General features: G+C 43.7%; 1 protein-coding gene across 6 annotated transcripts in view; it reads left to right on the forward strand.

Annotated features, from left to right (window-relative positions):
* Positions 1–13798, forward strand: part of LOC307206180 (synaptonemal complex central element protein 1-like) — a 42772-nt gene extending 28974 nt beyond the window's left edge. The window contains exons 5-13 of one of the 6 annotated variants that reach the window (XM_079959017.1): positions 645–692; positions 3733–3787; positions 4375–4464; positions 6872–6935; positions 8382–8442; positions 10257–10371; positions 11760–11849; positions 12492–12590; positions 13678–13798. In XM_079959017.1, the coding sequence (XP_079815143.1) occupies positions 645–692; positions 3733–3787; positions 4375–4464; positions 6872–6935; positions 8382–8442; positions 10257–10371; positions 11760–11849; positions 12492–12549 (581 nt within the window). In that variant the 3' untranslated portion in view covers positions 12550–12590; positions 13678–13798. Of the gene's footprint in view, positions 1–644; positions 693–3732; positions 3788–4374; positions 4465–6871; positions 6936–8381; positions 8443–10256; positions 10372–11759; positions 11850–12198; positions 12455–12491; positions 12591–13677 lie in introns of those variants that run through there. The other 5 variants (XM_079959019.1, XM_079959018.1, XM_079959015.1 and 2 more) reach the window with 5 other exon arrangements.

The raw sequence follows: 13798 nt of genomic DNA on the forward strand, positions 1-13798 counted from the left end.
AGGATGCCTTTATATATATAGTCTCATATCCGGCAGGGAAAAACCTCATTCTTTTGCATCTATCAATATTTTATATTTTATTCTCGATTTTGGGGGAAATTCCTCTAAAGCATTTTCTATACTGTTCTATCGGCACTTGTGTTGGGAATAGCAGTAGATTAGAAGTCTGGTAGTTGCTGTGATTTATAGCTGGTTTTTTGAGGCCACTTTCAAAGTATCTACATAATAAAATTACCAGTAAGTTCTTAAGAACGTAAGAGCCCTACCAAATCAGACCAAATGCCCATCTAGTCCATCATTGTGTTTGTTTTATTTATTTAAAACATTTCTATTTATTTATCCTGCTATTTATTGCAAAAAGCATTTATATAGCAGATAAAAGTGAAATTCATATATTGAACATAAAAACAACAGAAAAAATAAAAGAGCAAATGAGAGCAACTAGTCCAGGCCTCTTTGTGGGCTATGCCGCATTGTGATTTTTTTTTTAAATGATCTATGTGGATGTAGTATTTTATTACAGCTTTTTATTGTTAATTTTTTTTTACTAGGTATGCATTATTTGGGAACTTTGAGTGAATGGCTGATTATGTTATTAATAAAGAAACAAGGTAGCAGCTAAATGAGCTCTTTTCCTTTTGCAGTAAATGCTGAGAAATCAAGCCTTGAGGAAATATGGAGTGAAATGAAAGGTGACAGCAAGAAAGGGGTTTTTTGGGGGGTCTTCAGCACAATCAAGTTTTAACACACTTCCAAAGCATCTCTGCTTTTTTTGCAGGGACAGAGTCCATTTTCTCAGTACTGGGTCTGATTATATATCCTTTATCTGAGTAAATATGAAAACTTTCCCTTAGGTAGTCCATATACTGTATTACTATTACTTTAACTGCAGTGTGTAATGTGCCTTCAAGAATGACATAAATACCTATTGGATATTATCTAAGGTATCATTAGTGAAGATCAGGGGATGTCAGTGAACTACCCATAAGTACCACGGTGTCTGCCAGTATTTTGTATGGCACCTGCAAAGGGTCTCAGTAAACATCCCTCAAAAATCTACAATACAATTGGCTCTTCCTGCTCAGTTCTTGTGTACACTGGCTCAGCCTCTCCTACATTGAACACATTCCCTTAAGTATGTCAGCATTTCATGGGATGCCAGGACTGGACATCCACCCATCATCTGTTCTGAACAGAGGAGTGGTGCAAAGAACTCCCTGTAAGGAAGACAATGATGACTGATGTAGATGCTCCCCCACAACGGATAGGGAGGCTAATGTCCACACTATTTTGTAGGAAATACATTAACTGTGACTGGTGTACACTTCTTAAATTTTATATTGTTACATGCCACCCCAACCTCTGAGCAGTGCAAGATTCCAGGGGGGCAGGTGCTTACTCAGGGTTCGTGTTTCCTTTGAGAACAAGGCACAGAGGAGACAGTGGTGCCTTTAGGATATATGGTTTATTTACACATATATACGATCTGAGTCTATGATAAAGGTGCTTACAGCAGAAGTTTTCAACCTTGGGTCCACAGCTCCCTTAACCTACTACATTCTTTCTGTGGCACCCCAATGGAGCTCAGGAGCCCAGTTATGTCACCTATAGAACCAACAGCCCCTCACCCTTTTTGGAACACCCTCCCTTGTGGAGTGTTCCCTTAGCTTCCTCTCCTCTCCTCTCCCCTCTCCTCTTCTTGGGAGTCCTCTGGGTAGTTGCTGACGCCATCCCTGGTCTCTGAGCTGCTCACCCCACCCCCACACCAAAGAGAGGTGCCTCCCAGAGGCACCCCTCGCCTGTGGAGCTTATAGCCAGGGCTGCTGCAATAAACAGCTGTGCAAGCCTTTGGGAGGCAGAGACATGACAGGGCATCAGAGGAGGGAGGAAAGGAAAGAGGGACAGAGGCCAGTGTTGCCTGCAGCACCCAGACCATCATTCAAAGCACCCCAGGGTGCCACGGCACACTGGTTGAAAACCACTGGCTTACAGCATTGATTCTTGCTTCTCCCATCACCACAGCAGCCTTGGATCAAAAACATCACCAGCCATGGCTCAGCCTCCCTCCAGCTTGTTGCTTGTGGTCTCTTCCAGCTCTATGATTCTATGATTCTATTACTGCAACTATTTTTTATCATGGACTGGCTGCATGAGGAGTGGTTGGAGGCTCCAGCTGGAGAAACCTCTAGGGAAGCCTCAGAAGAGGAAGGCTCAGGCAGGACATTGAAGACAAGTCAGGATGAAGAGGGGAGGCAGAATCATTGGATACTGAACAAGCAACAGGCTTGATTGAGAGAGATGTAGGACAGGCAGCTGGAAAGGAGGTGGGGGTTTAGGCTGCAACAAATTCCTAGGAGCGGGCTGGTCCTACTGTATTCATCTCCCCTCCTCCCTTGTCTCCAAGGGCATAGAGGGCTTTGCATGCAGAACAACAATGGGCCCAGAGGTTGCAGGGCCCCCCTCCCTAACAGAGTTTAAGATTACTGGGGAATCAGGTGGACGGGGAGGAGGCTTAAGCAGAAATAGGAGGCACAGATCATCAGTTCTGGAAACTGCTATACTGGGGCCAGTCTTGCCCGTAGGTTTCTGTTTGTATTTTGTTTCCTTGAATAAAAAAATCAACTTTTCTGCTTGTCTCAGAGTCTCTGTGCTGACCTACAGCTGAACCAGCCCTGACATTTTCCTCCAGCTCACATCATCTCCAAATGCAATCCTAAACTCAACTCTGCTTTGTCCCTGCTAACTATCTCATAGCCCAGGGTGGCACAGAGTTTGCTTTCTTGATGTCCCATCTCCCTATATCTTTGTTTTCCAGCTTTGTTAAAGGCCCATCTCTCAGGCAATCTCCTGAACATGAGTAGCTGAATCCAGCTATTAAGAGTATGACTTCCAGTTTAACTCTCCAAGCATTGATTAAATTTTAACACTTAGTAAATTCAGGACTTATGGGTGTCTGGCACCCACAAACTAATAACAGTATGTTGGGTTCAACAAGCTACTCCTTCAGTTTATTTCTCATATGAGGAAGGATTGAGGCAGAACTAGTAGCAGGTGGCGCTGTGGGTTAAAGCCTCAGCGCCTAGGGCTTGCTGATCGAAAGGTCGGCGGTTCGAATCCCTGCGGCGGGGTGCGCTCCCGCTGCTCGGTCCCAGCGCCTGCCAACCTAGCAGTTCGAAAGCACCTCCGGGTGCAAGTAGATAAATAGGGACCGCTTACCAGCGGGAAGGTAAACGGTGTTTCCGTGTGCGGCTCTGGCTCTGGCTCTGGCTCTGGCTCTGGCCAGAGCAGCGATGTCACGCTGGCCACGTGACCCGGAAGTGTCTCCGGACAGCGCTGGCCCCTGGCCTCTTAAGTGAGATGGGCGCACAACCCCAGAGTCTGTCAAGACTGGCCCGTACGGGCAGGGGTACCTTTACCTTTACCTTTTAGTAGCTTTAAAGAGCTGTGTCAGTCAAATATAGGGATTAGCAATTAGAATCTCCAGTTGGACTTTCCTTCATCCACTCCTTGAAATGCTTCTATGAAACTATAATGCTTGTCATTAATTTAAAAGCGACTTGCTGCTGAGAATAGTCTTTTCGACAAGATACACAATTTTTTTCTTCTCTTTGGACACTAAGAATATTGATGTCAGTTGAAAGTTAGAGAACATGTATATATGGTCATGATAGAAATATTATACATAAAAAGAGTAACCAGAGTTCTAAACACTAGTATTCATCTTCCCTGTAGGGACACGACAAATTGTACAGCTGCACTGTGAAGAGACAGAAACAGAGATGCAGAGGTGAGTTATGGTTCAACTGGGTTAGAATGAGACATCAGTCTTATTTCTGTGGTTTATCTTTATCTTGTGTGTCAGATTTCTTAACGTTTTCCTTTTATATCCCCTCCTCCACCCCCCTGGAATTCTTCATAAACCTACTGATGTAAATAGAAACTGGGAGGAAATAAAATTAAAATACTGAAGGGTATATATGTAAAGGAAAGAGGAATACATCCAAACTTTAAAGTTGCAGTTCTAATCAGAAGGATCCATCGCCTCACTCCAGACAAGCCACAAGCTATTACCAAGGTTTGCTCTGAGTGAGACAAGCTCATGTTCAAAATATGTGCTAAGCCAAACCATGGCTTAGCCCCAGGTAGCACAATGGCAGGGAAGGAGTACAGCAACCATGATTTCTCCAGGAACCTGCACAGGCACATCTGTGCTAAGCCATAGTTTGGCTTAGTGTTCTGTGAGAACTGTGTCAGTAAGTATTCTGACAGCCTGATCCTATGCATATTTAATCAGAACTTAAGTTCCACTGTGCTCATCAAAAATTTTTTAAGAGGAAGCCCAATTCTACACCTCAGCTTTATCTTGTTTATCAGGCAGCAGAAAATGAACCTAGAGCACAAGCAGCGAATTGAAGAACTCACAGCCAAGATCCAAGAAGAGAGAGTAAAGCAAAGAGACCAGAGGTAATTATAGAATCTGGTCACAAGAGTTTTGGGTTACACTTTATTCCAATTTCAATTAATTGCAATATGTATTATTTTAGCAAGAGTGCCATAAATTTCAGTTTCTGTAGAATAAACTTGCAATGCTTGTGGGCTGGTAGGTATTGCTGGTAGGTTTAGGACTGATAAAGTACCACTTTGTTCATGTGATGACTTGATTAGAGAGAAGGTTTTGGCCTGGGATGGGGAATATGCACGTAATAAATTATGAAACAATAGGATAGGAGAGGCCTAACAGGCCAGACCAAATAGGCTGGGTGAAATCCTGACACAGTCTTTTACACAGTGAATGGAATTGATTGCAAGAGGTAGTGATGGCCTCTAGCTTAAATAAAAAGGTAAAGGTAAAGGTACCCCTGCCCGTACGGGCCAGTCTTGACAGACTCTGGGGTTGTGCGCCCATCTCACTTAAGAGGCCAGGGGCCAGCGCTGTCCGGAGACACTTCCGGGTCACGTGGCCAGCGTGACATCGCTGCTCTGGCCAGAGCCAGAGCCAGAGCCAGAGCCGCACACGGAAACGCCGTTTACCTTCCCGCTGGTAAGCGGTCCCTATTTATCTACTTGCACCCGGAGGTGCTTTCGAACTGCTAGGTTGGCAGAGCGCACCCCGCCGCAGGGATTCGAACCGCCGACTTTTCGATCGGCAAGCCCTAGGCGCTGAGGCTTTAACCCACAGCGCCACCTGCGTCCCCTCTAGCTTAAATACCGGTAGCTATAAAAAGGGAGTAGCCAAATTTATACAGGACAGTCTAGCAATTGCTATTAGCCATGGCAATGACTGTGACTATGCTAGATCAAAGTCTTGCCTCAGTAATGGACTGGGTGATAATAAACTGAAGCTTAAGCTAGACGAGACAAAGGCACTGTTAGTAGGTGGTTCCCTAGACTGGATGGATGGGATGTGGTCTCTGAATGAGGCTGAAGCAGGTATGTGGCTTGGGGTACTTCTTGATCTGCTGTTGATGTTTCAGGCTCAAATGGCCTGGACGATGCAGAGTGCCTTCCATCAGTTTCAACTGAGCCTCTTGGGCTTGCCGGTCGGCGGTTCGAATCCCCGCGATGGGGTGAGCTCCTGTTGCTTGGTCCCAGCTCCTGCCAACCTAGCAGTTCAAAAGCATGCGAAAAAGTGCAAGTAGATAAATAGGTACTGCTCCGGTGGGAAGGTAAACAGCGTTTCCATGCGCTGCTCTGGTTTCAGTGTTGCATTGCGCCAGAAGCAGCTTAACTGTCTGTGGACAAACACCAGCTCCCTCAGAATGTAAAGCAAGATGAGCACCGCAACCCCAGAGTTGTCTGTGACTGGACTTAACTGTCATGGGTCCTTTACCTTCTTTTTTTTTTTTTACCCCTATGATGACAGAGAAAGCCCAACTTCTGTTGTCTACACTCTGGTAACCTCCAGGTTGGACTACTGCAATGTGTTACGTATGGGGCTGCCTTTGAAGATGGTTCAGAAACTGCAGCTGGTGCAGAATTTGGCAGCCAGATTGCTACTGGGGCAGGACTGTCTCAACATATAACACCAATTCTAGCATGGTTCCACTGGCTGCTAGTGAGTGGATTCAATTTAAAGTGTAGTTTGAACCTATAAAACTGTATGTGACTCAGGACTTCAAGGACTGCCTCTCCCCGCGTAAATCAGTGTAATCTGAGGCCCTTCTTCATCTCACCCCTCCCCGGGAGGTCTAGATTGCAACATGAGAATTGGGCTTTTCAGTGGTGGCCTCCTGCTTGTGAAATGCTCTCCCCTGAGAGAGCACCATCTTTTTCTTTTGTAGGGGCCAGGCAAATACTTTCCAGGTTTTTGAAGGGTTTCAGGCATTAATTTATAAGCGTTTCAGGCATCTGCAACCTCTTTTGGTGGTATGGGATCTATCAGACCTGTCTCTTATCCATATAAAATAAAAACATTCCTTCCAGTAGCACCTTAGAGACCAACTAAGTTAGTTATTGGTATGAGCTTTCGTGTGCATGCACACTTTTCTTCAGATACCACTCTTATCCATATAGATATGTTTTTAGGCTTTATTGGTTGTGTTTTAGTTTTCAAGTCTCTTTGTGAGAAAAACAGGTAAGAAATATAATTAATAAAACAACAATATTCAACCTCCATATTCAGGACAGTATAATTCTGATTATCAAGTGTGGGGAGGGGGAAGAGGGAGATAGCTACTTGCTCTGCTTATGAGCTTTCTTTCAAGGGCATCTGAATGGTGCTTCTTGAATACTGAGTTCTTGGCTAGATGACCCCTTAGTGTGATCTAGCATAGGCAATTTTTAGGTTCCTCTCTTTAGGAAAGTTCCGTTCTCACCATTAACAGTTTTACTCTGTTCTATCTTGTTCTGTTTTTATTTTTCATGCCTTCAGACTGGAGTTTGAGCACCTACTTAATGAGCTGATGGAGAAGCACAAGAGTCTCTGGGAGCTTTACGTAAGGGCTAGGTTTTTGTCTTTACCATGAACTCAACTACTATAAAGCCACTGCAGGATAAGTGACCTTCAGAAATGTTCATGTCCAAGTGACAATATGTGAATATAGTAGAAACTGAGAGTTGAGAGTCACTATATTCTGCCTTTAACTTTGGAAACAGAGTAACATCAAATGAACTTGAAACATTTGCGAACACCTGGAAATGGAGACTGTTGTATTCTATGCCTTGATTCAGAAATGTGCTAGAATATGGAAGTGCTGAGCAGCAAGGATGGGAGATGGGGACTTTAGCTTTCTTTTGATAGATGAAATGTATGAATGGAAAGATGCTCTGTCTGGAGCAGTTCAATACATTGGAAATAAAAGCTGTATTGGGGGTGGAAGGAACATGGGAAGAAGTTTTATTTGTTCACAGATTGGTTGCTAGTTACTCTAGTGAACCACATTCATGCCTTAGCCTTGCTTTCCACAAACTGCACGCCTGTGTCCACTGTGTCCACATGGTCAGCTTGCATCATGTAGGATGAGGCAACATAAGATGTCAGACTGAAATGGGCTGAGCTGTTGCCACCTGAGCTCCAATGACACATGGAGCTAGCCTTTTGCCACTATAACTGTTATGAAGTGTGTGAAAGCTACTCTTGGCACACACTGACAGGATTATTGGATAGCTTATTGGTTGCTCTAGAGCAGCAAAAACATACACAGAGATGGAACCATTAGCCCTATTCAGGTGTTTTGTACCTACTACACAGGTGGTACTGTGGTCTAAACCACCAAGTGTCTTGGGCTTGCCAATCGTAACATTGGCAGAAGGTAAATGGTGTTTCCGTGCACTCTAGCTTCCATCACAGTGTCCCATTGCACCAGAAGCGGTTTAGTCATGCTGATCACATGACCCAGAAAGCTGTCTATGGAAAAATGCTGGCTGTCTTGGCCTGAAAGCAGAGATGAGAGCCACATCCCATAGTTGAATCTGACTGGACTTTACTGTCCTGGGGTCCTTTACCTTTTTTACTACTACTACTATTAATAATTTTATTATTTCTACCCCGTCCATCTGGCTTGGGATATAAGGGGCTTGTACCATGAGCATTAAGCAAAGCAGTCAAACCAGCTTCTTCTTGATAACTGTACCACTCCCATCAAGTGAATATGTTTATGTTTCTTTGGCTGCTTCCACGAAACAGCCATTTGGACTTTAAGTGGCCATGCCTACTTCCAATACTGGGTAGCATTCCAGCTGACTTAAAATTGCTTCTAAACATGTATAATAGGACAAATTTTTACAAACATGCAGATGAGTTTTCATGAAGCTTCAACAGAAATTCACAAACTAATGTGGAAGATTGAACTTAAGACTGGAAGAATGAGAAATGGAGAGAGACCAAACAAGCAGATTTGCCCCTCATTTCTCTCCCTTGAATTCTGTTTGCTGTGTTTCAGGCTAGGGAGAAACCAGCAGTGGCTGACATAAGAGAGAAGAAGGAGTGTTTGCTCAGTGAAGGTGAGAGTCTGTGGCTTTTTGGACACATTCTAAGAGAATTCATAAAGCTAAAGTTATCTTAAACATAATTGTTCTACAATATTACTTACTTGTATGCCATCCAAACTCTTTTGATTCCTCCTCTATTTCCTTGGATAGCATGGCAACTGTATTTGTGTGTGCTGTGCAGAATGTGGGCTAACCATTTTTAATGATACTTAACTGGAAGTGTCTGTGAAATCATTAGTGTGAGAAGTGACAGAGCTCCTCACTTCTTCCCATATCAAAACCATTTTGTGATCTTAATAAAAATATAAATTCATTCAGAGGCCAAGCATTCAAGTGTACCATTCAAATATGGGCCTACTTATTGCTAAAAGGGTAGAAAACTGGCAAAGCTACCCCTGTCCCCTTCACCTCTTTTTATACTTAAAAGTAAAATTAAAAACTGAAGTTTTGAAAACAATAAACTCCCTATCTGCTGTATGCAGCAGTTTCTAGTCCCAGATTGGATTAGACTGGAGTGCAATTTCTCCTAAAACTGAACTAGTTAAACGGAGAGGCATATACCTCCCCCCCCCCCCCCCGGTACATCAATTTACACACATGATCTCCCTGGAGAAGCAGCAGAGGCTATGGTGGTGGTGGCAGGAGTGCTTTAAAGAGAAAGTGAAGTTCCCTGTTCAGGAGTGGAAGAAAGCTACGCATTACTTGGGAAACAGATCCCATGTAACTAGTACTGAATAGGACTGTACTAGTGCAGTATTACAAAAATATATATCAAAAAACACTTCTTCTGTTGGTGTCTGGAAGTACAGTGGTACCTTGGGTTACAGATGTTGTAAACAAAAATTGCCCTTTTCCCTTATGGGGTATCCAAGAGCCTATATAGAGTCCTTACGTAGGTTCCCTATTGGTAGGAGAAAATAACAGAGGCCAACCAGAGAATACTGAGAAGCAAAGCAGCTAGTAAGCTTGATCTTTATTGATCTGTTGCAACAGGGTGCTCCCCTCACCCGCAGGAGAGAGGAAGGACCCAGAAAAATGGCATGCAAGGCCTTATAAAGACTTTTGAAATTCCCATCCTGTAGATCAGGACCACCCCCAGAAACATCATACATACATCACAGAAGGGATGTAACCTAAGACCACCCCTCATATATATCATACCTACATCACAAAAAAGGCGGTCTAAAACAGAAAATTTGAATGTGTTTTTCTCCTGTCCTTGTTTATCTCCTGTCTGGCAGGTTACTTGATTGGATTGCCTGGGTAGCCTGGCCAGTCCTTTGTAATGATAAATACTTAGTTCCTGGGCCATGTCACAGGCTCACACGCTATTCAAACACAGACATACCCTTAAGACAGGATTTGTGAAGGAAAAGACAATGGGGAGGCTTTTCCACTTTGACCTTGCAGAGAAAACATTTGCTCAGTTTAGGAATCAAAATGGCTTCAGGTTGGTCTTCTTGTGCTGATCTATGTATGTGCTGTTATGAACATTACCATATATCTAAGACCTCAAAATTCCTATCACACAGATGCTTCAGGTTACAGACACTTCAGGTTGCAGACTCTGCTAACCCAGAAATAGTACCTCGGGTTAAGAACTTTGCTACAGGATGAAAACAGAAATCGCGCAGTGGCGGCGCAGCAGCAGCAGGAGGCCCCATTAGCTAAAGTAGTACCTCAGGTTAAGAACAGTTTCAGGTTAAGAACGGACCTCCAGAACGAATTAAGTTCTTAACCCAAGGTACCACTGTACCCTCATTTTTTGAGATAAAATGGACTTATTTTGATATGCCTTTAAAAATCCCTGTGTAATATTTCCTCAGAGAAAATGATCCAGGAGAAACTGGCCCATGCCCAAGATGAATTAGATTTGATTAGCCAGTCGGTCTTCATTAAGGAGAGGGAGTTCCTGAAGAGCCAGGAGGCTGCAACAGCCTTGTGAGTATAGGCTAACCTGGACCCTCCTTTAGTGTAATACTGATTAAAACTCAGTTAACCATGTGCAATCTTTTAAAGGTATAAACGATCAATTTGCAAAGTGTGCTAAAGTAGGAAGAAAACGATCTTTTAAAAAAACCAAATATGCATGAACCACAGGTGCACCTCGCCCAGAAAGCAAGCCATGCCCTCATAAATGTGGCTCAGTAAGCTAGTAATAAGGGACACGTGTGGCGCTGTGGGTTAAACCACAGAGCCTAGGACTTGCTGATCAGAAGGTCGGCGGTTTGAATCCCCGCGATGAGGTGAGCTCCCATTGCTCGGTCCCTGCTGCTGCCAACCTAGCAGTTCGAAAGCACGTCCAAGTGCAACTAGATAAATAGTTACTGCTCCGGCGGGAAGGTAAATGGCGTTTCCGTGTGCTGCTCTGGTTCACCAGAAGTGGCTTAGTCATGCTGGCCACATGACCCGGAAGCTGTACGCCGGCTTCCTTGGCCAGTAAAGCGAGCTGAGCGCCACAACGTCAGAGTTGGTCATGACTAGACCTAATGGTCAGGGGTCCTTTACCTTTTAAGCTAGTAATAATTTACCTGATTCAGTGATTTTCAAACATTCAACCTAGGAGCCCTTTCCACAACAACTTGACTGTGAAAAACTCCCTGCACGTTATAGAATATTCTGGGGAAATGTTGGTAGCGAATCACAAGTCAAATCCAAATAGTATGCATTGCAACATAGTCTCTTGTTCATTTCAGTGGGGCTTCCCCAAAAGAACATGGTAGATTGTGCTCACTTAAACACATTTCCATGTCTTGTTTTCCTTACTGTCCCAGTATAGAAACTTAGTTCAACTTTTGTATATATATTGTAACTTGGTAGGTTTGTAGTAACTAAGCCAGGGAGAAGGCCATATGGCAGCCCCAGAGAGGCATGAAAGAGGGTCGCCTGAGTCCTATGTCAGATTAAGAGCCAGAGGTTCTCCTGTTCTTGCTTAGGAATGCCTCAATGCTTAACTGCCTTTGCCACTTAGGAAGCAAGGTCATTGAGGTTTGGCGGTGCCATTTCCCCATCTGCAAGTGGAGCTAATGTGGCAAAGAACCCATACCCAAATGAAGGTAAGATGTCTTAAGTACTGAGTGCAAACTTAAGGCATGCTGCAAATGAAAAATTATGCCTGCAGGTCAGATATGCCCCACTGCAGGTCTAATAACTTGACTTCAATTTACAGAGAATAAATAGGAGTATAAATGAAGTATAAATAGGAGAAGACTTTCCCATGTGAGTTGGGTTTGTGGAAGAGACCTGCTTCTTGCCCAGTTTTTTGTGCAGAAGTTAGACAGGTGGATCCCTGGGAGCTGGACATCTGATTGCCTTCCTTTAATTTCCAGGAAGTTATTTCAAGAGGAAAAGAAGGCAGCAAAAGAATACCTTGAAGCAGTCTCTAAGTACCATTCTGATCTGAAGCAAAGATGTAGCAGGTGAGCAGAAGGATGGGAGTGAACCGAGGGTTCTAGTTCTGGGATTCAGCTCTGGAAGATTCTAAGCCAGGTGACTGTAATCTAGGGTGCTAGCTTAATCCTCTGTCCTTGGAACATAGTGCTTGATTTTTAAAAAAGGATTTTGCTATGAGATGCAATACAAACTCTAGGCTCTATACCTTATTTGTGTAAATATTGGGAATCTAAAAGAATCTGTGCAAAACTCAATGTTGAAGGATTCTATATATTTCTCTCCTGGCTTTTCTGATGTGATTCTTCTTATCTCTTGTTCTGATGGCTCTGTGTATCTGGGGAAATGCTGTGCGCTGCTTCTTCCATATTACTGCAGCTTCCACTCTTTGGAAAGTGACACCTGTGACTCCATTCACTATGCCTCCTTAAATCTCTATGTTCCCAGTTACAATGATTCATTCCACAGCCTCGGAATGATCCCAACAAGATGTGGCTGTAGTCTGTAGCTTATCACTTTTTCAGATATGGTAAGTTACTGAAGCACTCTAATCTGTTTTATTTCTTCCTAAGAAAGAATGAACCAAAACACATAGGGTATTTTGTAGCCTTGTAACAGTACCCATCATATTTCAAATTTTGAGGCCGGGTATCCTGTTTTTCTTCTTTCAGATTAAAAACAGAACTGGAAGAGATGGAGATGGAGGATAGTAGCACCAGTGAGAATTAGCTTAAGATGCTGAGTGCTGCAGCAGAGGATACAGAGTACAGGTTAATTTTCATGGAGTCTTTAAGGCTGTTACTTTAAGGCTGGTTAGGACACTTCCCCATAGGAAGTTGTATGTAAAGCAGAGGCAAACTCTATTGGGAGTAGGGAGCAAGTCTGGCACTCTGAAATAAAACCAGATGAGAGAACAGATTATGAAAGGAGCAAAAGAGAAAGCCAAGCAAATTAAAGGCTTGGGTTGACTCTGAAATATCAAAGTGGATCATGCATGAGCTTCTAGTGATTGCAAACGGGCCAAGAAATTGGTGGGATGTAGAAACTAAAAGATGTGGGTTTATTGGTCAAAGTGGATTATAGGAAATACAGTGGTACCTCCGGTTACTAACTTAATTTGTTCCGGAGGTCCGTTCTCAAGCCGAAACTGTTCTTAACATGAGGTCCGTGGTGCCGGCATGCGACTTCCGCTCGCATCCTGGGGCAAAGTTCGCAACTAGGGGCATCTACTTCCGGGTCAGCGGAGCTCGTTACTTGAAGCATTCGTAAGAAGGGTGGTACATAAAACGAGGTTTCACTGTAAGGTTGTTCTTAGGCAAGACTTAGTTTACTAAACAGTGCAACGCTTCTCACAACACAGAAATACATGCAATAATAATAATAATAATAATAATAATAATAATAATAATAATTTATTATTTATACCCCGCCCATCTGGCTGGGCCTCCCCAGCCACTCTGGGCGGCTTCCATAAAAACCAAAAATACAGTAAAATATCACACGTTAAAAACTTCCCTAAACAGGGCTGCCTTAAGATGTCTTCTGAATGTCAGGTAGTTGTTTATCGCTTTGACATCTGCTGGAAGGGCGTTCCACAGGGCGGGCGCCACTACCGAGAAGGCCCTCTGCCTGGCTCCCTGTAGCTTTGCTTCTCGCAATGAGGGGGCCGCCAGAAGGCCCTCGGCGCTGGACCTCAGCGTCCGGGCAGAATGATGGGGGTGGAGACGCTCCTTCAGGTATACTGGACCGAGGCCATTTAGGGCTTTAAAGGTCAGCACCAACACTTTGAATTGAGCTCGGAAATGTATAAGAATTTTAGAGATAATTCTCTCATTTCATCCTCCCATCCCATGGCAGGTTCATGCGAGTGGAAGTTTGCTTTTAGTAGCAAGAAAAATGATAACCCCCTGAGGAATGTTGGTACCTTGCTTTACCCTCAACATTTGCAAGGCATTTGTTAATAAAGTAGTTTGATGGA

Source organism: Podarcis cretensis, assembly GCF_951804945.1.
Source record: "Podarcis cretensis genome assembly, chromosome: 17".
NCBI classification, from domain to species: Eukaryota; Metazoa; Chordata; class Lepidosauria; order Squamata; family Lacertidae; genus Podarcis; species Podarcis cretensis.